The sequence below is a fragment of the Mobula hypostoma genome, chromosome 2 (assembly GCF_963921235.1).
Source record: "Mobula hypostoma chromosome 2, sMobHyp1.1, whole genome shotgun sequence".
NCBI classification, from domain to species: domain Eukaryota; kingdom Metazoa; phylum Chordata; class Chondrichthyes; order Myliobatiformes; family Myliobatidae; genus Mobula; species Mobula hypostoma.
The window spans coordinates 182071424-182095199 of record NC_086098.1 but is presented as its reverse complement, the minus strand read 5'-3'; the positions used below and the strand labels follow the sequence as shown (position 1 = coordinate 182095199).

Here is a 23776-nt window from a genome sequence, read left to right as displayed (position 1 = left end):
GGCACTGTTGTGCTGTCTTTGTAACTGCATCGATATGTTGTGCCCAGGACAGATCCTCAGAGATGTTAACACCCAGGAACTTGAAACTGCTCACACTTTTCACTTCTGACCCTTCGATAAGGACTGGTGTGTGTTCTGTCATTCTACCCCTCCTGAAGTCCACAAACAATCCTTTGGTCTTACTGACGCTGAGTACAAAGTTGTTGTTGCGACACCACTCAAACAGCTGATCCTTCTCACTTCTGTCGCCCTCAAATTGAAACAGGTTTGTGTGTAGCGAAAGTTTAGAGGGAAGTGGGCCAAATGTAGGAAAACGGTGCCGGTCAGGCAACTTGGTTGGTGTGGATGAGTTTGGCTGAAGGGGCAGTTTGCATTCTGTCAAACTCTTGAGTCTGTTCAGTCGACCAAAGATGCTATGTAAAAACAGCTGTGGCAAAAGGAGGGTTCCAGTTTTCCTCAAATTATTTCCCCCCTTTCTTTCCTCACATTAATCAATACACTTCTGTTACTCCAGCAGTAGGAACTTAATTAGGAGAACGTGCCAGAGATTTATCAAGCTCCATTACTGGTTGTAGGATCTATCCTACCTCCAACACTCAACCCATAAGACCATAAGACATAGGATCAGAATTAGGGCCATTTGGAACATCAAGTCTGCTCTGCATTTTGATCATGGCTGATTTACAGTACTGTGCCAAAGTCTTATACACATATATAGTATATAATTAGGGTGTCTAAGATTTTTGCATTGTACACAAGTAATTTTATGTATTGCACTGTACTACTACCACAAACAAAAAACAAATTTCCTGACATAAGTGAGCGATGATAAACCTGATTCTGATATGGGTCTCTGTTGTGGACAGAAAGTGGGAAGGGAGTAGGAAGACGGGAATCATGGATGGGAAAAGGGGAAGGGAGAAGGGAGGGAGCAGGGAGCACCAGAGGGACATTCTGTAATGATCAATAAACCAATTGTTTGGAATCAAATGACTTTGCCTGGTGTCTCAGGGCTGGGTGTGTCTGGACCTGTGCCACCCCCTGCCATGGCACTGCTTCTCTGCCACCTGCCCCACACAGTGCTTCACCCTCGTCATTCCCAACTTCCTTTGCTCCCACCAGATTTACAAACTCGCTCTCCACTCTCATGTTGACAAATATAGCCTCTCTCTCTCTCTCTCTCTCTCTCTCTCTCTATCTCTCTCTCTCTCTCTCTCTCTCTATCTCTCTCTCTCTCTCTCTCTCTCTCTCTCTCTCTCTCTCTATCTGCGAGGGGGATGGGACCCAGAGTGATAGAGAGGTGAAAGAAGTGCATGGAGTAAAGCCAGATCTAACATACAGAGAGGCTTTGAGGAAAGAGAAGCAGAATAAACGGTGTAAAGACAGTAAGGTAGAAGGGCTGAAATGTGTGTACCTCAATGCAAGAAGCATCAGGAATAAAGGTGATGAACTGAGAGCTTGGATACATACATGGAATTATGATGTAGTGGCCATTACAGAGACTTGGCTGGCACCAGGGCAGGAATGTGGATTCTCAATATTCCTGGATTTCAGTGCTTTAAAAGGGATAGAGAGGGCGGATAAAGGGGAGGAGGGGTGGCATTACTGGTCAGGGATACTATTACAGCTACAGAAAGGGTGGGTAATGTAGCAGGATCCTCTTTTGAGTCAATATGGGTGAAGTCAGGAACTGGAAGGGAGCAGTTACTCTACTGGGGGTATTCTATAGGCCCCCTGGTAGCAACAGAGATACAGAGGAGCAGATTGGGAGGCAGATTTTGGAAAGGTGCAAAAATAACAGGGTTGTTATCATGGGTGACTTTAACTTCCCTAATATTGATTGGCACCTGATTAGTTCCAAGGGTTTAGATGGGGCAGAATTTGTTAAGTGTGTCCAGGATGGATTCCTGTCACAGTATGTGGACAGGCCGACCAGGGGGAATGCCATACTAGATCTAGTACTAGGTAATGAACCGGGTCAGGTCACAGATCTCTCAGTGGGTGAGCATCTGGGGGACAGTGACCACCGCTCCCTGGCATTTATAATTATCATGGAAAAGGATAGAATCAAAGAGGACAGGAAAACTTTTAATTGGGGAAAGGCAAATTATGAGGCTATAAGGCTAGAACTTGCGGGTGTGAATTGGGATGATGTTTTTGCAGGGAAATGTACTATGGACATGTGGTCGATGTTTAGAGATCTCCTGCGGGATGTAAGGAATAAATTTGTCCCGGTGAGGAAGATAAAGAATGGTAGGGTGAAGGAACCATGGGTGACAAGTGAGGTGGAAAATCTAGTCAGGTGGAAGAAGGCAGCATGCATGAGGTTTAGGAAGCAAGGATCAGATGGGTCTATTGAGGAATATAGGGAAGCAAGAAAGGAGCTTAAGAAGGGGCTGAGAAGAGCAAGAAGGGGGCATGAGAAGGCCTTGGTGAGTAGGGTAAATGAAAACCCCAAGGCATTCTTCAATTATGTGAAGAAAAATAGGATGACAGGAGTGAAGGTAGGACCGTAGAGATAAAGATGGGAAGATGTGCCTGGAGGCTGTGGAAGTGAGCGAGGTCCTCAATGAATACTTCTCTTCGGTATTCACCAATGAGAGGGAACTTGATGATGGTGAGGACAATATGAGTGAGGTTGATGTTCTGGAGCATGTTGATATTAAGGGAGAGGAGGTGTTGGAGTTGTTAAAATACATTAGGACAGATAAGTCCCCGGGGTCTGATGGAATATTGCCCAGGCTGCTCCACGAGGCGAGGGAAGAGATTGCTGAGCCTCTGGCTAGGATCTTTATGTCCTCGTTGTCCACGGGAATGGTACCGGATGATTAGAGGGAGGCGAATGTTGTTCCCTTGTTCAAAAAAGATAGTAGGGATAGTCTGGGTAATTATAGACCAGTGAGCCACGTCTGTGGTGGGAAAGCTGTTGGAAAAGATTCTTAGAGATAGGATCTATAGGCATTTAGAGAATCATGGTCTGATCAGGGACAGTCAGCATGGCTTTGTGAAGGGCAGATCGTGTCTAACAAGCCTGATAGAGTTCTTTGAGGAGGTGACCAGGCATATAGATGAAGGTAGTGCAGTGGATGTGATCTATATGGATTTTAGTAAGGCATTTGACAAGGTTCCACACGGTAGGCTTATTCAGAAAGTTAGAAGGCATGGGATCCAGGGAAGTTTGGCCAGGTGGATTCAGAATTGGCTTGCCTGCAGAAGGCAGAGGGTGGTGGTGGAGGGAGTACATTCAGATTGGAGGATTGTGACTAGTGGTGTCCCACAAGGATCTGTTCTGGGACCTGTACTTCTCTTGATTTTTATTAACGACCTGGATGTGGGGTTAGAAGGGTGGGTTGGCAAGTTTGCAGACGACACAAAGGTTCGTGGTGTTGTAGATAGTGTAGAGGATTGTCAAAGATTGCAGAGAGACATTGATAGGATGCAGAAGTGGGCTGAGAAGTGGCAGATGGAGTTCAACCCGGAGAAGTGTGAGGTGGTACACTTTGGGAGGACAAATTCCAAGGCAGAGTACAAAGTAAATGGCAGGATACTTGGTAGTGTGGAGGAGCAGAGGGATCTTGAGGTACATGTCCACAGATCCCTGAAAGTTGCCTCACAGCTGGATAGGGTAGTTAAGAAAGCTTATGGGGTGTTAGCTTTCATAAGTCGAGGGATAGAGTTTAAGAGTCGCGATGTAATGATGCAGCTCTATAAAACTCTGGTTAGGCCACACTTAGAGTACTGTGTCCAGTTCTGGTCACCTCACTATAGGAAGGATGTGGAAGCATTGGAAAGGGTACAGAGGAGATTTACCAGGATGCTGCCTGGTTTAGAAAGTATGCATTATGATCAGAGATTAAGGGAACTAGGGCTTTACTCTTTGGAGAGAAGGAGGATGAGAGGAGACATGATAGAGGTGTACAAGATGATAAGAGGAATAGAAAGAGTGGATAGCCAGCGCCTCTTCCCCAGGGCACCACTGCTCAATACAAGAGGACATGGCTTTAAGTTAATATAGAAACATAGAAACATAGAAAATAGGTACAGGAGTAGGCCATTCGGCCCTTCGAGCCTGCACCGCCATTTCTAAATGATCATGGCTGATCATCCAACTCAGAACCCTGCACCAGCCTTCCCTCCATACCCCCTGATCCCCATAGCCACAAGGGCCATATCTAACTCCCTCTTAAATATAGCCAATGAACTGGCCTCAACTGTTTCCTGTGGCAGAGAATTCCACAGATTCACCACTCTCTGTGTGAAGAAGTTTTTCCTAATCTCTGTCCTAAAAGGCTTCCCCCTTATCCTCAGACTGTGACCCCTCGTTCTGGACTTCCTCAACATCGGGAACAATCTTCCTGCATCTAGCCTGTCCAATCCCTTTAGGATTTTATACGTTTCAATCAGATCCCCCCTTAATCTTCTAAATTCCAACGAGTACAAGCCAAGTTCATCCAGTCTTTCTTCATATGGAAGTCCTGCCATCCCAGGAATCAATCTGGTGAACCTTCTTTGTACTCCCTCTATGGCAAGAGGTGGGAAGTTCAAGGGGGATATTAGAGGAAGGTTTTTTACTCAGAGAGTGGTTGGTGCGTGGAATGCACTGCCTGAGTCAGTGGTGGAGGCAGATACACTAGTGAAGTTTAAGAGACTACTAGACAGGTATATGGAGGAATCTAAGGTGAGGGCTTATATGGGAGGCAGGGTTTGAGGGTCGGCACAACATTGTGGGCCGAAGGGCCTGTACTGTGCTGTACTATTCTATGTTCTCTCTCTCTCTCTCTCTCTCTCTCTCTCTCTCTCTTCCTCTCCCTCTCCAGTCAGTTACAACTTCAGGATCTCACTGTGCGAGATTTTCTAGCCTTTATTACCCCACAGTGCGAGATACTACAGCTTTAGTCTCACACCATGAGATTTTTTTTCAGCTTTTGTCTCCTACTGTAAGAACACTCCAGTCTTGATTCCTATTGTTTGAGATCCTCAGGGCTCCCAATTTCCCTTCTGACATATGTATTATTTTTCATACATGAAATTTATGAGAACAATGATGCTGTGTTGCATGTTAACAATAACTCTAAAATAAGGATCCAGGGCTGCATGTCTAACTAACCTCAATATGTTTAACTAACCTCCAAGGGATTTGCTGTCAAGTGCAGACAAAATCAGTATTGATGACTGATCATTATTAGATATTTTCTCTTTAAAATGAAATGACTAAGTAAATCAAACTTTACGCTGGATTGGTCCATGTGTCTGCTTTTGGTTTCTATGGAAACTGTACCCTTGGCATCCAGCAAAGGCAGGTGAGGTTGGACACTTTGATGTTCTGATGTGTACTGATCCCATTGCCAATAATGAACTTCATGCATATCACATTGCTTTCATAATTTGCTGTGCTACCACTTGTCCTCAGTAGGTCTTAATGAAACACTGATTAATGAAGCCATTGGTTGCCTCGGTGACAAATCTCTTTGATATTCCTCAAGTCATTTTCTAGTGGTTCCCATTATGTCACTTGTCAATCTTCATTTTTTCTTCCTGCTGGCATTAAAGAGCAAAATGTTCAGATAACAGAGATTAATAAGAATAGTCTCTATATTGGAGTCATAGAATCATAGAGAAGTACAGCACAGTAACAGGCCCCTTAGCCCATCTAGTCTATGCTGAGCCATTTTTACTACCTACTCCCATTGACCTGCACCAGGACCATAGCCCTCCACTATCTAAATTTTCCTTAAACGATGAAATTGAGCTCGCATAGACAACTTGCGCTGGCTGCTCGTTCCATACTCTCACGACCTTCTGAGTGAAGAAGTTTCCCCTCATGTTCCCCTTAAACTTTTCACCTTTCACCCTTAACACGTGACCTTTGGTTGTAGTCCCACCCAACCTCAGTGGAAAAAACCTACTTGCATTTAGCCCACCTTTGCCCCCCATAATTTTGTGTACCTCGATCAAATCTCCCCTCAGCATTCTAAGTTCCAAGGAATAAAGCTCACCGAACAGGACAATTTTAAGTACTAATGATGAAAAAGCACTCAGGTACAGCAGTGTAATGGTTAACTCAAGACTTTCCAGATCCAGTTGTAAGATCGGGGCTCCAATTCTTGTCGCTATCTGTAAGGAGTTTGCATGTTCTCCCCATGACCGCGTGGGTTTTCTCTGGGTGCTCTGGTTTCCTCCCAGAGTCCAAAGACCTACAGTTAGGGCTAGTGAGTTGTGGGCATGATATGTTGGCACTGGAAGTGTGGCAACATTTGCAGGGTGCCCAGTTTAATCCTCGCTGATTTGATGCAAAACAATATATTTCACTGCATGTTTCAATGAACATGTGATAAATAAATTAACCTTTAATCTGTTTCTCTTTCCACAGATGTTTCCTGTCTTATTTCCAGCACCTACCTTGTTTTGATGTTAATGATATATGAGCTACAGAGAAAGATTAGAGGCTCTGGAGAAACCATTTCACCTGGGTATTAGTCGGGATGAGGTGGCGCTGCTCTCACCAGGAGATGGGTAAGTGGAATGTTTTTCACCGAGCTGTTTCACAGTTTAACTCTGCTGCAGACGGTCCCAGGCTCGGCTGTGAAAGGAGGAGGGCGGGGCACGGGGCTAGCAGCCCCATCCTGTAAAAACCCAGAGCTTCAGAAACAACAACAGAAGCTCCAAAGACTCCATCCCTGGGAGAGGAAGGATCTTTGAAGGTGGGCTACACCCGGGCGGCAACTTGAAAGACTGGCCCCGGACAGAGGACACTGGGGAGCTGCTGTCGGTAGCCTATGTCCCATTAGGGGTGGTGGGCTTAACTAACTGATTCACAGTTTGAATTTGATAAACTTCATGATATATTTTGTGTGCATCTAACGATCTTTCCTTGTTACTAAACAAATTAGAACAGGTTGTTGTTGCTTTAGATTCTCAAGCGTGTTGGTAGATGAGTTGATCGTTTATTAGTGCTGAGCTGCTGCTTTGGGAATGGGTATGATCTGTCTAATGAAAGAACTAGAGGAAGGAAAATTAAGGAGAAGAAATTTGTGCACCTGTTACCATTCTTGTTGTTGTATTTACATTGCTGATGTCATTTGCCTCTCACACAGCAAGACAGATAACAAGAACGCAAGCAGAATAATATCACAAATGGTGGAAATCTGACTTAAATCACAAAATCCTAGAACTTCTATAGGTTCTGTAGGTTCTACAGATGTGTGCTGGAGAGTATACTGACTGGTTGCATCACAGCCTGGTATGGGAACACCAATACCCTTGAATGGAAAATCCTGCAAAACGTGGGGTAGTCCATCGCGGGTAAAGTACTCCCCACCACTGAGCACAGTCATAAGGAGCGCTGTTCTAAGAAAGCATCATCCATCATCAAGGACCCCCACCATCCAGCCCATGCTCTGTCATCAGGAAGGAGGTATAGGAGCCTCAAGTCCCACATCACCAGGTTCAGGAACAGTTATTACCCCTCAACCATCAGGCTCTTGAAGCAGAGGGGATAACTTCACTCACCACAGCACTGAAATGATTCCACAACCTATGGACTCACTTTTAAGGACCCTAAAACTTATGTTCTTGATATTTATTGCTTAGTTACTTATCATTGTTATTGCTTTTTTCCCCTTTTTTTGTATTTGCGCAGTTTCTTGTCTTCTGGACTCTGGTTGTCTGTACTTATTGTATGCGTTTCCATTGGGCCTGTACCCGCTGGAGTTTAGAAGAATGGGGGTGGGGGGGAGGATCACACTGAGGCCTACCAAATATTGAAAGGCCTAGAAACAGTGGACATGGAGACGATGTTTCCTGTAGTAGGGGATTCTAGAACTAGAGGGCACAGCCTCAAAATAGAAGGATGTTCCTTTAGAACAGAGATGAGGAGGAATTTCTTTCACCAGAGGGTGGTGAATCTGTGGACTTCATTGCCAAAAGTGGCTGTCATTGCCAAGTCATTGGGTATATTTAAAGTGGAAGTTGAAAGGTTAGCAAAGGTGTCAAAGGCTGTGGGGAGAAAGCAAAAGAATGGTGTTGAGAGGGATAGTAAGTCAGCCATGTTGGAATGCTAGAGCAGACTTGATGGGCCAAATGGCCTAATTCTGCTCCCATATCTTATGGTCTTATTTGTGTCGAGAGGAATCAACATTTCAGGTCAAAGACCACTCTGGTCTGGTTCTGGCTGTACTGTGATGCCTGCCTTACCCTGACACAATTCAGATCCTGAATATATTCCATTTGCAATCTCATCTGAAGATACAAGGGACAGCAGGTGCTGGAATCTGGAGCAACATACCAATTGCTGGAGGAATTCAGTAGGCCAGGCACAGTTGGTGTTCTTGATTAACCATTTATCTGGATGGGATTTCATTCCACATACAGTCCAGGTGAGGGGTCTCAGGCTGAATGGCTGACTGCCCATTTCTCTCTATGGGTCGTGGCTGATCAGCTGAATTCCTCCAGCATCTTGCTTTCCCCCAACAACACTGAGTGATGGCCGGTGGTGTAGTGGCATCAGCACAGGACTGAGGCAGGTAGTCCCGGATTCGAATTTGGCTGGCCCTCTGCACACTTTCCATCCATGCTGGGTTGAGCACCGAGCAAGCAACTCGGCCTTGTAAAAGATACGCACACACACAAATGCCCAATGCGTCACAGGTCGTGTAAATGAACAGCACCAACACTGAGGATATGTGGCACCTTCTGGCGCAAGGCAGCCCCACCTAATTGGTATCCAGTCCACCACTGTACATATTCCTTTTTTTCCAGCACCAGTGGGGTTAATTTACAAAATAACTGTTCCAGATCATCAAGGTTTATTTGACAGCTCCTCCCAAATTATTGACCTCTGAACTTAGAGGAAATGAGGACAGCAGTTTCATTGGAACCCCAGCGACTTTACTGACTTAAGTTTATTGCCATTTCTTCATCACTACCCCCTCAGTCCAGTTAGGAATGAACAATACACGTCAATTGTGTTGTAGGCTGACAAGATCAAAAGACACAGAGCAGAATTAGGCCATTTGGCCCATTGAGTCTGCTTCTTTATTCAATCATGGCTGACGTATTTTTCTTCCGAATTCCATTCTCCTGCCTTCTCTCCAGAAACTTTGACACTCTTGCAGGGCAGCATACAAAAAATAGCATCGATTGTATCTATTGCTTTACGCATACCGTACATTTCAAGCTTATTGCTTCACACCTGAAGTTGTCCCGATTTCCCTTACAGATGCTGAGATACTGTATAATCAGTGTAGGAAACATGGTGACCAATGCTTGCACTGCAGATTCTCTGAACATCAATGAAATAAAAGCCAAAGAGAGGGCATACAATGGAACAAAGATTTGTGGGAAGTTAGAGGATTGGGAAGCTTTTAAAAACCAACAGAAGGCAACTAAAAAAGTCATTGAGAGGGTAAAGATGGAATACGAAAGTAAGCCAGCCAATAATTTTAAAGAGGATATCAAAAGTTTCTTTAGATAAATAAAGTGTAAAAGAGGCAAGAGTGGATATTGAACCCACTGGAAAATGATGCTGGAGAGATAGTAAAGGGGGACAAGGTAATGGTGGATGAACTGAATAAGTATTTTGCATCAGTCTTCACTGTGTAAGACATTAGCAGTATGGTGGAAGTTTCAGATATAAGGGGGCATGAACTGTGTGAAGCTACTATAACTAGAGAGAACGTTCTTGAGAAACTGAAAAGGTCTGAAGGTAAATAAGTCACCTGGACCAGATGGTGTACACCCCAGAGTTCTGACAGAGGTGGCTGAAGGGATTGTGGAGGCATTAGTTATGATCTTTCAAGAATCACTAGATTCTGGAATGGTTCCTGAAGACTGGAAAATTGCAAATGTCATCCCACTCTTCAAGAAAGGAGAGAGGCAGAAGAAAGGAAACTATGGGACAGTTAGTCTGACCTCAGTGGTTGGGAAGATGCTTGAGTTGATTATCAAAGATGAGGTGTCAGGGTACTTGGAGGCACAAGGTAAAATAGGCCGTAGTCAGAATGGTTTCATCGAGGGGAAGTCTTTTCTGACAAATCTGTTGGAATTTTTTAAAGAAACAACAAGCAGGATAGAACAAAGGAGAATCAGTTGATGTTGTGTACTTGGATTTTCAGAAGGCCTTGACAAGATGTCATACATGAGGCTGCTTAACAGATTACAAACCCATAGTATAAGAGGAAAGATTCCAGCATGGGTAAAGCAGTGGCTGATTGGCAGGAGGCAAAGAGTGGTATTAGAGGGAGTCTTTTGTGGCTGGGGGACTAGTTCTTTTTGCGTTAAATGTCAATGATTTGGATGATGGAATGATGGTTTTGTTGCAAAGTTTGCAGACGATATGAAGATAGGTGGAGGGGCAGGTAGTTTTGAGGAAGTAGAGAGGCTACAGAAAGACTTAGACAGATTAGGAGAATGGGCAAAGAAATGGCAAATGGAATACAGTGTCGGGAAGTGTATGGTCATGCACTTTGGTAAAAGAATTCAAAGGTTTGACTATTTTCTAACTGGAGAGGATATACAAAAAAATGAGGATTATACAGGATTCCCTAAAAGCTGATTTGCAGGTTGAGTCTGTGGTGAGGAAGGCAAATTCAATGTTGGCATTCATTTCAAGAGGACTAGAATATAAATGCAAGGATGTAATGTTGAAACTTTATAATGCAGTGGTGAGGCCTCACTTGGGGTATTGTGATCAGGTTTGGGCTTCTTTTCTTAGAAAGGATGTGCTGAGACTGGGGAGGGTTTAAAGGAGATTCACGAAAATGATTCCAGGATTGAGTGGCTTGTCATTAAAAGAGTGGCTGATGTCTCTGGGTCTGTATTCGCGAGAATTCGGAAGAATGAGGGGTGACTTCATTGAAACCTATCGAATAGTGAAAGGCCTTGATAGAGTGCATGTGGAGAGGATGTTTCCTATGGTTGGAGAACCTAAGACCAGAGGACACGTCCTCAGAATAGAGGGGCTTCTATTTAAAGGTTTCAAAGGTCTGACAGGAAGTCCAGGATCCAGCTGCACAAGGCAGGGTCAAGGCCGAGGTCTCTGAGTTTCCTGTCAATGGGAAATAGAAAAGGCATACCAAAAGGGTATTGTTATGATAGTCATGGGAGATTTCAACATGCAGGTCAATTGGAAAAATCAGGTTGGTAACGGATCTCAAGAGAGTGAATTTGCTGAATGCCTGCAAGATAGCTTTTTAGAGCAGTTTGTCGCCGAGCCTACTAGGGGATCAGCTATACTGGATTGGGTGTCATGTAATGAACTGGAGGTGATTAGGGAGCTTATGGTAAAAGAACCCTTAGGAGGCAATGATCACAATATGAATGAGTTCAACCTGAAATTTGATAGGGAGAAAGTGAAGTCTGACATAGCAGTACTTCAGTGTAGTAAAGGAAATAACAGTTGTATGACAGAGGAGTTGGCCAAGGTAATTGGAAGGAGCTGCTGGGAGGGATGACAACAGAACAGCCAAGGCAGGATAGATGTATTCCAAAAATGAAGAAGTATTCAGATGGTAAAATAATACACGGTGGATGACATGGGAAGTCAAAGCTAATGTAAAAGCAAAAGAGAGGTCATACAACAAAGCAAGAATTAGTGGGAAGACAGAGGATTGGGAAGTTTGAAAAACCTACAGAGAGCAACTAAAAGAATCATCAGGAGGGAAAAGATGAAATATGAAAGCAAGCTAGCAAACAATATCAAAGTGGATAGTAAAAGCTTTTTCAAGTATATGAAAAATAAAAGAGAGGTGAGAGTGGATATATAACACTAGAAAATGAGGTCAGAGAAATAATAATTGAATTGAATTGAATGATCTTTATTGTCATTATACATAGGTACAATGAAACTCTGTTTGGCTTCCTCTTGGGCAATTAAACAAAGCGGTACATAAAAACAAGACAGTAATAGAAAAACACTATTAAATAGATAAGTAGCAGAATATAAGCAGCAGCAGCACCAGAATATCACAGTAATGAACAAAGTGCCGTTAGTGCAAGTATTTGAGTCCTTGTGTCTGCTCACAGTTTCAGTCATTGTTCTGTGGGACTGGTGTGATGGAGGCCACAGCTCTGGGATAGAAGCTATTTCTCAGTCTATTTGTTCTGGCTTTTAGTGTCCTGGACCTTTTGCTGGACGGCAGCGGGTCAAACAGGGAGTGGCCGGGGTGTGTGGTGTCTCTGGTTATGCTGATTGCTTTCCTCCTGAGTCTGCTGGAATAGATGGTGTTTAGTCCTGGGAGCCCCATCCTGACAATTTGCTGGGCTGCCTTCACCACGCGATGCAGGTCTTGTCGCTCAGCGGCTGTGCATCTGGCATACCACACTGTGGCGCTGTTGGTCAGGATGGTTTCAATTGTGCTTCTGTCGAAGTTAAGCAACAGCTTTTGTGGGAGTTTGGCCTGTTTCAGCTTTCTGAGGAAGAGGAGTCTTTATTGTGCTTTTTTTACAAGCAGCAAGGTGTTGGTGGTCCATGTCAGCTGTTTTGAGAACATAACTCCAAGGAACTTTAGTTTTTCCACACTTTCCACTACCTCTCCATGTATATAGAGGGGGGTATGTACTCTGTCCTTTGATCTCCTGAAGTCAATGATCATTTCTTTTGTTTTAGAAGTGTTAAGGACCAGGTCGTTGTCCTTACACCACTCCGTCACATGATCCACCTCAAGCCTGGAGGCTGTTTCATCCTTGTCGGAGATCAGGCCAACCACTGTGGTATCGTCCGCAAATTTAATTATGGAGTTGGAGGTGTAAATGGGGGTGCAGTCATGTGTGAAGAGTGTGTAGAGCATAGGGCTCAGCACACAGCCCTGCGGGGTGCCTATTTTTAAGATGAGGATGGCAGAGGTGTGCTTACCAATTCTGACTTGCTGTGGTCGGTCTGTGAGAAAGTCCATGACCCATGAGCACAGGGAGGAACTGAGGTCAAGAGTGTTCAGTGTATGGGGGATGACTGTGTTAAATGCAGATTCGGTTCCTCTCAGTGAGTCGGAGCAATATGGAGGGCTGTTGTGATTGCATCCTCTGTGGAGCGGTTTGCCCGGTAGGCAAACTGGTGTTTGTCCAGATCAGGTGGGATTATAGCCTTAATGTGTGAGAGCACAAGTCTCTCTAAGAACTTCATGGCTATGGGTGTCAGCGCTACAGGGCGATAGTCACTGTAATAATAGGGAACAAGGAGATGGCAGATGAACTGAATGAGTATTTTGCATCATTCTTCGCTGTGGAAGACACAAGCAGTGTTGCAGATGTGAAGGGTGTGAGGGAAGAGAAGTGAGTGCAGTTACTATTACAAGGGAGAGAGTGCTCAAAAAGCACTTGGACCAGAGGAATTGCACCCTAGGGTTCTGAAAAAGGTAGCAGTAGAGATTGTGGGGGCATTAGTAATGATCTTTCAAAAATCATTGGACTCTGGCATGGTGCCAGAGGACTGGAAAATTGCAAATGTCACTCTACTCTTTAAGAAAGGAGGAGGCCAGCAGAAAGGAAATGATAGACCAGTTAGCCTGACCTCAGAGGTTGAAAATATGTTGGAGTCAATTGTTAAGGATGAGATTATGGAGTACTTGGTGACACAGGACAAGATAAGACAAAGTCAGCATAGTTTTAAGGGAAAATCTTGTCTGACAAACCTGTTGGAATTCTTTGAGGAGATTACAAGTAGGATAGATAAAGGGGATGCAGTGGATGTTGTGTATTTGGACTTTCAGAAGGCCTTTGGCAAGGTGCCACACATGAGGCTGCTTACCAAGTTAAGAGCTTATGGTATTACAGGAAAGTTACTGGCATGGTTAGAGCATTGGCTGTTAGGTAGGAGGCAGCAAGTAGGAATAAATGATCCTTTTCTGGTTGGCTGCCAGTGACTAGTGGTGTTTTGCAGGGGTCGGTGTTGATACCGCTTCTTCTTATGCTGTATATCAGTGATTTAGATGATGGAATAGATGGCTTTATTGCCAAATTTGCAGATGATACGAAGATTGGTGGAGGGGTAGGTAATGTTGAGGAAACAGATAGGCTGCAGACTGACTTAGACAGTTTAGGAGAATGGGCAAGAAAATGACACAGGAAATACAATGTTGGAAAATGCATGGTCATGTACTTTGGTAGAAGAAATAAATGTTCAGACTGTTTTCTAAACGGGGAGAAAATCCAGAAATCTGAGATGCAAAGGGACTTGGGAGTCCTTGTGCAGAATACCCTGAAGGTTAATTTGCAGGTAGGGTCGGTGGTGAGGAAGGCAAATGCAATGTTAGCAGTTATTTCCAGAGGTCTGGAATATAAGAGCAGGGATGTGAAGCTGAGGCTTTATAAGGCACTGGTGAGGCCTCGCCTTGAGTATTGTGAACAGTTTTGGGCTCCTCATCTAAGAATCCAGATGTTTTGAAGTCAAGAATGTGGCATAATAATACAATCATATGCAACAAGGTTAAGTGTTACACGAACAGAGAAAAAAGAGCAGACAACGCAGAAGGTGTAGTTGACTTATTAAAAAATTAGCTTCGACTAAAAAGATAACAACATTCCAGTGATAGCAATAAACCTATAAGGTAGTCCCTCCAAAAGGACCACAACCTTGTCATAGTGTTTGGAGGCTTACGTTCCTCAGTGATCCAGAGAGCTATGATGGCTGGGGTCAGGGCTTTGTGCTTTGGCTCTTGGTAGGGTCACCCATGCCAAACAGGTCAAAGGGTAGAGGTCAGGCTAAGACTGGTCCACCGGTCCTCCAGGTTCGGGGGTTCTGCTCAGGGCTAACAACCCTAAATGGTAAAAAAAACATTGTTACAGAAACAGCAATGAAGAGTCCTTCTTTATTTGTGTGCGACAGTGTGGACAGACAGAGAAGGAGGACATTCATTGCTGTCCTAAATGCCAAAGGCGTAACGGGCAGGAATTATAAGGTAGCCAGATTCAAATAGCGTGGTATCTGCTGCAGGAAAACTAAGAAGCTTCTGTAAAAATACAAAAGCAGCTATACTACATCTACTGGAAAAAAATTACTGAACAATGATATGTATATTGGTGATATGAAAATATAAGCAAGGATAGGAATGTTAAACTACATGGGAAATACAAGAAAAATAACAATTTCACCCCCTAATCCAACACAATCTTATTGAAAATTGTATGGCAGTGCACAGTACTACATTCTGATTACTGCCACATGATTAACGAGCACTTTACCTGTCAACCACTGTCTCACACTCATGAGACTATGAATAATCACTGAACGTCAGTGATTTGAGTCAAACTCTTTGTAGGAGCCATGTATCTATTGTATTTCATGCCGTGTGTTTATTTTGGGTAATTTGCCATGTGGGTTGAGGCGTGGTAGAGGTGAAGAGTATAGTTACCTATTCATGCTAAATCCTTTCGTTCAGTTTTCTAGTCCGGTTAGAGTTAGAGGCAGCCGGAATGATATTTTTTGTTGACCACTTCACTTTTAAGATTCAAAAGATTCAAAAAACTTTATTGTCATTCTAACCGTACAACAGCTCTGCAGGGCAGAATGAGACAGCGTTTCCCAGGAGCAGTGCAATCATAACATAACAAACGCAACACTAAATAATAAACATAACAATAAGTAGTAAAACAGGATAGCCACATGTCAGTTAAAATCAAGTTATAAGTGTCCAGTGCGAGTTAAAAGTGTCCAAAAGCGGAGTCAGGTAGAGCAGCTATTTAGCAGTCTGACTGCCTGTGGGAGGAAGCTGTTTAGTAGCCTTGTGGTTTTAGTTTTGGTGCTCCTGTAACGTTTGCCTGATGGCAGAAGAACGAACAGTTCATAGAGAGGGTGTGAGGGGTCTTTAATGATGTACCGTGTCTTCTGGAGGCATCGACTCTGAAAGAGGTCTTGGACAGAAGGTAGGGAGACCCCAGTAACCTTCTCTGCTCCCCTAACCCTCTGCAAGGCTTGTTTGTCGACAGCACTGCAGCTGGAGTACCAGGTTGTGATGCAAAAGGTCAGCACACTCTCAACCACGCCTCTGTAGAATGTAGTTAAGATGTTATTGGGCAGTGATGCTTGTTTAAGCTTCCTCAGAAAGTGCAATCTCTGCTGGGCCCGTTTCACAATCCCAGTGGTGTCCCTGGACCAGGTGAGATTGTCCGAGATCTGCACCCCAAGGAACTTGATGTTTTCCACGCTGTCCACTGTGGAGCCGCTGATGCTGAGGGGTGTGTGCTCAGGCTGAGACCATCTGAAATCGACGATCATCTCCATGGTTTTGGTGACATTAAGCATCAAGTTGTTATCACTGCACCAGCTCTCTAGGTGTTTGACCTCCTCCCTGTACATTGTTTCATCATTTTTGCTGATGAGCCCCACCACTGTGGTATCATCTGCAAACTTAATGATCAGGTTCTCCTTGAATCTGGCTGCACAGTCATGTGTTAGCAGTGTGAACAGCAATGGACTAAGCACACAGCCTTGTGGGGATCCAGTGCTCAGTGTGATGGAGTCAGAGATGTTCCTGCCAACACGGACTGACTGTGGTCTCTCTGTCAAGAAATGCAGAATCCAGCGACACATGGCAATGCTAAGGCCAAGCAGCGACAGTTTCTCCACTAGTCTCTGCGGGATGATGGTATTGAACGCTGAACGGAAATCAATGTACAGGATTCTGGCATAAGTGTCTTTGTTGTCCAAGTGAGAGAGAACTGTGTGCAGTGTGGTGGATATTGCATCCTCCGTAGAGCGATTTGTCATTTATCGTTTATCATTTATCATTTAAGAACACTTGGCTTAGACTGCTTATTTTGTTCTATTGCTTATCTTAGTTTCATTAGTTTTATCGTTACAAGATAGTTCACCTTTGCTGGTTTATTGATAAAGGATCAAATGTACTTTCTCTGACATTAGAACTTGGTTACTTGATAGAAAGTGCGTCATACAGTGTCACTCCCCACCTATGCTTAGCCTCTAAGCGGTTTTGCTTTCTTTTAAAGTCACCGATACGTACATCTGTTATACAGTAACTCTGGCACTAGACTAGCAGTGGTACGTTAAGGTCCTTTGCATGTTCTTGTGGACCGTTGTAATGCAGTTCAAGGTATAGCTACATTATTTTTCAGTGACTAACTGTTCATTATTTTAGATCTGAGGTTGAACATACTGTAAATATTTGTTTTACATTTCAGACCAATTTCGGCTTGTCCTGTTGCTGTCATCAATGGTGGCCTTCCTTGGTGGACTGATTTTCGGGTACGAATTGGGAATCATCTCTGGCGCACTACTGCAGCTCCAGGAGCTGTTCAGCCTTACTTGCTTGCAGCAGGAAGTCCTGGTCAGTGCCCTTCTGTTTGGAGCTTTCTTTGCCTCATTGGTTGGAGGGGTAGTTATTGATCACTATGGACGGAAAAACTCGATCATTCTGAGCGTGGGGTTGGTGTGTGTCGGAAGCATCATCCTGTTACTGTCCTCCTCGTTCTCACTGCTCGTGAGTGGCCGGGTAGCCATTGGATTTGCCTTATCCATTTCCTCCACTGCCTGCTGCATATTTGTTTCAGAGATGGTCTGGCCACATCAACGAGGGATGTTGGTGTCACTCTATGAGGTGGGGATAACCGTTGGCATCTTGAGTGCCTACGTACTGAATTATCTTTGGTCGGACGTACAAAATGGATGGAAGTACATGTTTGGATTGGCCATTGGCCCGGCAGTTCTGCAGGGAATCTGCATTCTCTTCCTTCCCTCGAGCTTGCAGAAGGAAAAAAACCAAGCTGATGATTCCCAGAAAATTCTGTTGCAGTTCCAGAACGGGGAGCCCAACAGTGCGGAGTCAGAGGATGTTAGTTCAATGCAAGCGCCCCAGCGGCAGTACAAATTCCTTGACTTGTTTCGGGCCAGGGACAACATGAGGGCACGACTGCTGGTGGCACTGGGTCTGGTGCTCGCTCAGCAGCTGACAGGACAGCCCAATGTGCTGTACTATGCTTCAACAATTTTTAAATCAGTGGGATTTCACCAAAATAATTCAGCCATCCTGGCCTCAGTAGGACTGGGAATTGTCAAGGTTATTACAACATTGGTAGCCATGGTGTGTGCGGACAAAGTTGGAAGGCGAATGCTGCTCATTGGTGGTTGCTTGGTAATGTCCATTTCAGTCACCGTGATTGCATTCATCAGCCAGACTATTACAATGGAACTGCATAAGACCTGCAGAATCAAACCTCAGCCCAACGAGTCACTCTACCTCGTGAACTCCAGTGCAGCTCTCTCCGGTCCAATTATTTGGAAATCAAATCTAACATTCACCAATGAGAGGTTACTGAACATGAGTCATAATTCATCCTCATCTGTCCAGGACAAACAACATTTAACTCTGGATGTGAAGAAGCATAGCACTCTGGTCAGCGAGCATGCAATGGACTTAATAAGCACCCCAAGCACTTTGGATATAGGTCTCCGTTCCAGGCAAACTCGGAATCATGACATGAAAATTCCCAGAAAATCTTTTGAAACCTCCAAACATTTGGTTTTAAACTGGATTACACTGCTTAGCATGATGGGCTTTGTCAGTGCTTATTCAATTGGATTTGGTCCAAGTAAGTATGATTCTTTCTGATATTTTATAGTGTTCAGCCAATGTTGATAAGTTACTGTGTTTAGTTTACAAAGCAGGGAGGGAATACCTATGACACACATTAGAGATAAGAAGGTTAGAACCAGGAGCTGGAACAGACCATGTGGCATGCATTCTTTGACGTACTTCAAACACGCTCTTACTCAATCCCCGTATCTCTTCATTCTCTCAGTTTCCAAAGACCTGGTGTTTCACCTCTGAGTATATACAATGACTAAGTAACAACTACCTTCTGAAGAAGATAGCTTCAAAGATTTGCAACTCTCAACACTAAGAAATTTCTCCACATCTCAGTCTTGTGTGGCTGGCCCTTTAGCTTGAGGCCAAAGTTCAAAGTAAATTTACTATCAAAATACATATACTGTGCATCAGCATACACTACCCTGAGGAACTTTTTTTGTGGGCATTCATATTAGATACAAAGAGACACAATAGAATCAATGACAAACTACACACAAACAAAGATGGACAAACAACCCATATGCAAAAGGCAACAAATTGTGCAAATACAAAAAAAACAAATAATAATAAAAAATAAAATCAAGAACATGACTTGTAGAGTCTTTGAAAGTGAGTACAAAAGTTGTGGAATCAGTTTAGTGTTGGGGTGAGTGAAGTTATCTACTCTGCTTCAAGAGCCTGATGGTTGAGGGGTAGTAACTTTTCCTGAACCTGGTGGTGTGGGTCCTGAGGCTCCTGTACCTTCATTCTGACGGCAACAGTGGGAAGAGAGCATGGCCTGGATAACTGGAGTCCTTAATGATAGATGTTGCTTTCCTATGACTGCACTCCTTGTAGATGTCCTCATTGGTGGGGAGGGCTTTAGTTTTAGACCATACCCTTTAGTTTTATACCTTCCAGCCAAAGGTATGAGTCTTTCACTTCGCTCCTGCAAATTTCCTTTAGAATTGTATATGTTTCAATACAAATCATCTCTCAATATTTAATTTCTAAATAGCACTGGTCAACGTTAGTCAGTCCTTTCACACAGGTCATCCCAGAAACTGGTAGTGAAACTATGGTGGATGCTATTTGGCAAGCTTTACCTTGATTGGTAACAGAGGGCAAAACGGCTGACTGATGTGCAGATGTGGATAACAGGGTCCCTAAAATGGAAAATGTACAACAGGACTGTTAGTTGATGATAAACTCAAGCTCATGATGATGACCATGGGCTGGTTATTCATAGGATTAAATTGAGAATGAGGATCCTAGGAACTTTATTTATGCATTCTCAGGTGTAAGCAGCACTTATTGTCATTTAACATTTTTTTTGGAATGACTTGTGTAATTTCAGTGTATTTAGGAGTGAAGCTCATGCTGTAGAACTGGAGTCACATAGAGGCTGGCAGCCATTCATGTGGATAGCACAACACTTTACAGTACCAGCAACCCAGGTTCAATTCCTGCCACTGTCTGTAAGGAGTTTGTACGTTCTCCCCGTGACTGAGTGGGTTTCCTCTGGGTGCTCTGGTTTCCTCCCACAGTCCAAAGGTGTACCGGCTAGTAGGTTAATTGATCATTGTGAGTTGTCCCGTGATTAGGTTAGGGTTATATCCAGGGTTTCTGGGCAGCACGGCTGAAAGGGCTGGAAGGGCCTATTTCGCATTGAATCTCAATAAATAAATAATCATAGAAAGTTTACAAGATAGAAGGAGGAATTGGATTCATTGAGTCTGTGTTGGGTAAATTGAAACTACCCATACCAATATCACTTTCTAACACTATATCAGTAGCCTAATAACTCACACCATTTCAAACAGACTGTTTAAGTGTGATGACATTTTCTGCCTCTATCACCCATTCAGGAACAGAATTCAGAATCAGAATCAGTATGACATACTGTATGTTGTGGAATTTGTTGTTTTGCAGCAACAGTACAATACAGTATATAAAATAAAACTATAAATTACAATAAAAAATATAAAAAGTAAATTAACTATGTAGTGCAAAAAGACAGCAAAAATAGTGAGTTAGTATTCATGGGTTCAATGTCCATTCAGAAATCTGATAACAGAGGGGAAGAAGCTGTTCCTGAAACACTGAGTGTGTGTCTTCAGGCTCCTGTATGTCCTCTCTGATGGTAGCAATGAGAAGAAGGCACGCACTGGGTGATGGGAGTTCTTAATGATTGATGCCCCTTTTTGTGGCGTCGTCTTTGAAGGTGCCCTCGATGCTGGGGAGGCCAATCCTCATGATGGACCCATACCAGCCTTTGGATGAAAAAGTATTTCCTGAGCATGCCTCTAACCCTTCAGCTAATTACTTTAAGTATATCTCTCCTGCTTTTTAACTCCTATCACCTCTTTCTTGGCATGCTGTACACCTCAGTGGAGACTCCCCTCAGTTTCATTTAGCATAGCCAGTGCACCTTATCCAATGTTTCCTTATGGTTAAACTGGCAAAATCTTTGTAAATCTCCTCCGCAACTCACTAAGATATTAAAAACTCACTTTGAGTATTGTGTCCCTCTGGTGGGTGCATAGTCATGATTACTAATTTTATCTTCTCAGTTCATGAGCCTAGATCCCTATATAGGAGGAAGTTTCTCTAAGGAAACCTAGAATTTTGGAAAAGTAGGCCAGCAATTCTCCATCTGTGGTCCATGGATGCAGTTAGGGAACATGCCTAGGTCTGAAATCTGAAGTGTTTTTTGAATAACAAATTCTATGTGTGCTGGTGGTGTAAGTTGAAACAAAAAGTGGCAAGTGAATTTTATAAAAGTCAATGCTGTTCTGTTCATTGTCAGGTAATGGTGCAGATGGCAAAGGGGAAGCTGAAATAAGGGATTGGAACATACTGTAGATTGACTATTTGAGTTCCATTTGGTGAACAGTACAATCTCTGGCAAATTGCAACTCCAAAGCCATAACAAAAGTACAAAGTGAAGTGTTTCAACAATATAAATGCTTAGCTTTGTCCATTCCAATGACATTTCAATCTACAAAATAACTGAATAAGTGGTCCAGGATTGGCTCTGCTGATCCATTGTCGTCTAGTAGCAACAATGCCAAAGTCTTAACACAAAATGGTCTAATTTTTCAGTGACTTGGTTGGTTCTGAGTGAGATATTCCCCACTGGAATAAGAGGCCGAGCATTTGCATTCTCCAGTAGCTTCAACTGGGCAGCTAACCTAATTATCACGGTGACATTCCTGGATATTATTGGTGAGTGGTTTTTAAGATTGGGTCTTACTCTTTCAAAATGCCTCAAAATTATTTACACAGAATGGATTGATGAATCTCAGCAACTGTTTAGCAAACCAGTAAGAATTAGTACTTGGTTCAGGACCATACTTCAAGGTGGTAATGCTGGATGGACGTGTCCTATTCAGTTGACGCTAGTTCTTAACCCTGGTGAAGATATAAACCAAGGGTTCCACAAAGGCCGTGGTGGGTGGGGAGAGTGAGGGCATGGATCACCTCCCAGTAATTATTAGGCATATTAACCTGTATGTATTAAGAGGGCAGTGTGGTAGCTAGTATAACACTATTACAGCACCAGCGACCCAGGTTCAATTCCCGCCACTGTCTGTCCTCTCTGTGACCGTGTGGGGTTCCTCCAGGTGCTCCAGTTTCTTCTCACATTTCAAAGACACATGGATAAGTAGGATAATTGGTCACATGGGTACAAATTGGTCGGCTTGGACTCATTGGGCCAGAAGGCCTGTTACCGTGCTATATCTCTAAATTAAAATTAAAATTTAATTAAAGGATGTGTATCTTCAAAAGTGGCACATGCTTTTTACCTCTGCCTTCTTGGAGGTTTTTTAAGAGTCACTTTGCAGTGCTATTGATCTTCACTCACTTTCCTGAAAATCCTATAGTCTCTGGCCAGTGCCTGCCACTGTCTCCCCTATGCATTTGGAGACATTGTATGGTGTTACTGGCACCAACAAAGTGCAAGAGGTTGGCATAACTTGCAACCCAGGCAGTCCATTGATTCTTTAAACAATACAAAGTAAAAGTTTGGCTGCTGTGTGTGATCGCTCCCTATGTGATGACCCAGCAAATCCAGTACCCTTGTGCGTTGTCTTACCCTGTGTAATATCACTCATTCATTGCTTTGATCAAAATGACACGTTAAATCACTGTCTCTTATATTCTGCCTCAGCAATACCAGCACAACTTGCATTAACACAAGAGATTCTGTAGATGCTGGAAATTCAGAGCAACACACACTGGAGGAATTGGAGGACAAATGATGTCTGGTAGTATCTAACATCATCATCGTTATGTGCTGTGTTGTATAACGTAGGCGTTCATGGTCCCATGGTTCTCATTGTTCTTCAGAAGAGATTTGCCATTGTCTTCTTCTGGGCAGTGTCTTTACAAGACAGATGACCCCAGCCATGATCAATACTGTTCAGAGATGGTCTGCCTGGCTTGTGATATGCACCAACTGCTCATACGACCTGCTCCCATGTGACCCTGATCGGGCTAAGCAGGTGCCGTACCTTGCCCATGGCTTACTTGCAGGCCAGCAGAGGGAAGGAGTGCCTTACCATTATGGGACTCATATATAGGCCTCCAAATAGGCCAAGATGTGGGGTTGAGATTGCAAAGAGAGCTGGAAAAAGCATGTAATAAGGGTAATGTCACAATTATAATGGGGGACTTCAAAATGCAAGGGGTTTGGGGAAACCAAGTTGGTGTTGGATCGCAAGAGAGGGAATTTGTTAAATGCCTATGAGATGGCTTTTTAGAGCAACTTTTGCTCAAGCCTACTTGGGGAAAGGCTATCTTAGATTGTGTGTTGTGTAATAACCAAGATCTTATTAGGGAGCTTAATATGAAGGAATCCTTAGGAGGCAGTGATCATAATGTGATTGAATTCATACTGCAATTTGAGAGGGAGAAGTCAGATAAAGGAAATTACAGAGGCTGGAAAGAGGAGCTTGCCCAGGTGGATAGGAGGAGGATACTGGTGGGGATGATGGCAAAGCAGAGGTGGCTGAAGTTTCTGAGAATAGCTCACAAGGTACAGGATAGATACGTTCCACAGAAGAAGTTATTCTCAAATGGCAGGGCGAGGCAACCGTGGCTGACAAGGGAAGTTAAGGACTGCATAAAAGCCAAGGAAAGGCCATATCATATAGCAAAGGTGAGTGGGAAGTTGGAATATTGGGAAGCCTTTAATATCCAACAAAAGGCAACTAAAAAGCTATAAGAAGGGAAAAGATGAACTATGAGGGCAAACT

The 23776-nt window shown here is 43.6% G+C and overlaps 1 protein-coding gene across 3 annotated transcripts in view; it reads left to right on the top strand.

The window, feature by feature from the left end:
- Window positions 1-23776, top strand: part of slc2a10 (solute carrier family 2 member 10) — a 44774-nt gene that overhangs the window by 11592 nt on the left and 9406 nt on the right. For all 3 annotated transcript variants that reach the window (XM_063041192.1, XM_063041191.1, XM_063041193.1), the window contains 3 exons: window positions 6371-6513; window positions 17131-18537; window positions 21621-21743. In XM_063041192.1, the coding sequence (XP_062897262.1) occupies window positions 6483-6513; window positions 17131-18537; window positions 21621-21743 (1561 nt within the window). In that variant the 5' untranslated portion in view covers window positions 6371-6482. The remainder of the gene's footprint in view (window positions 1-6370; window positions 6514-17130; window positions 18538-21620; window positions 21744-23776) is intronic.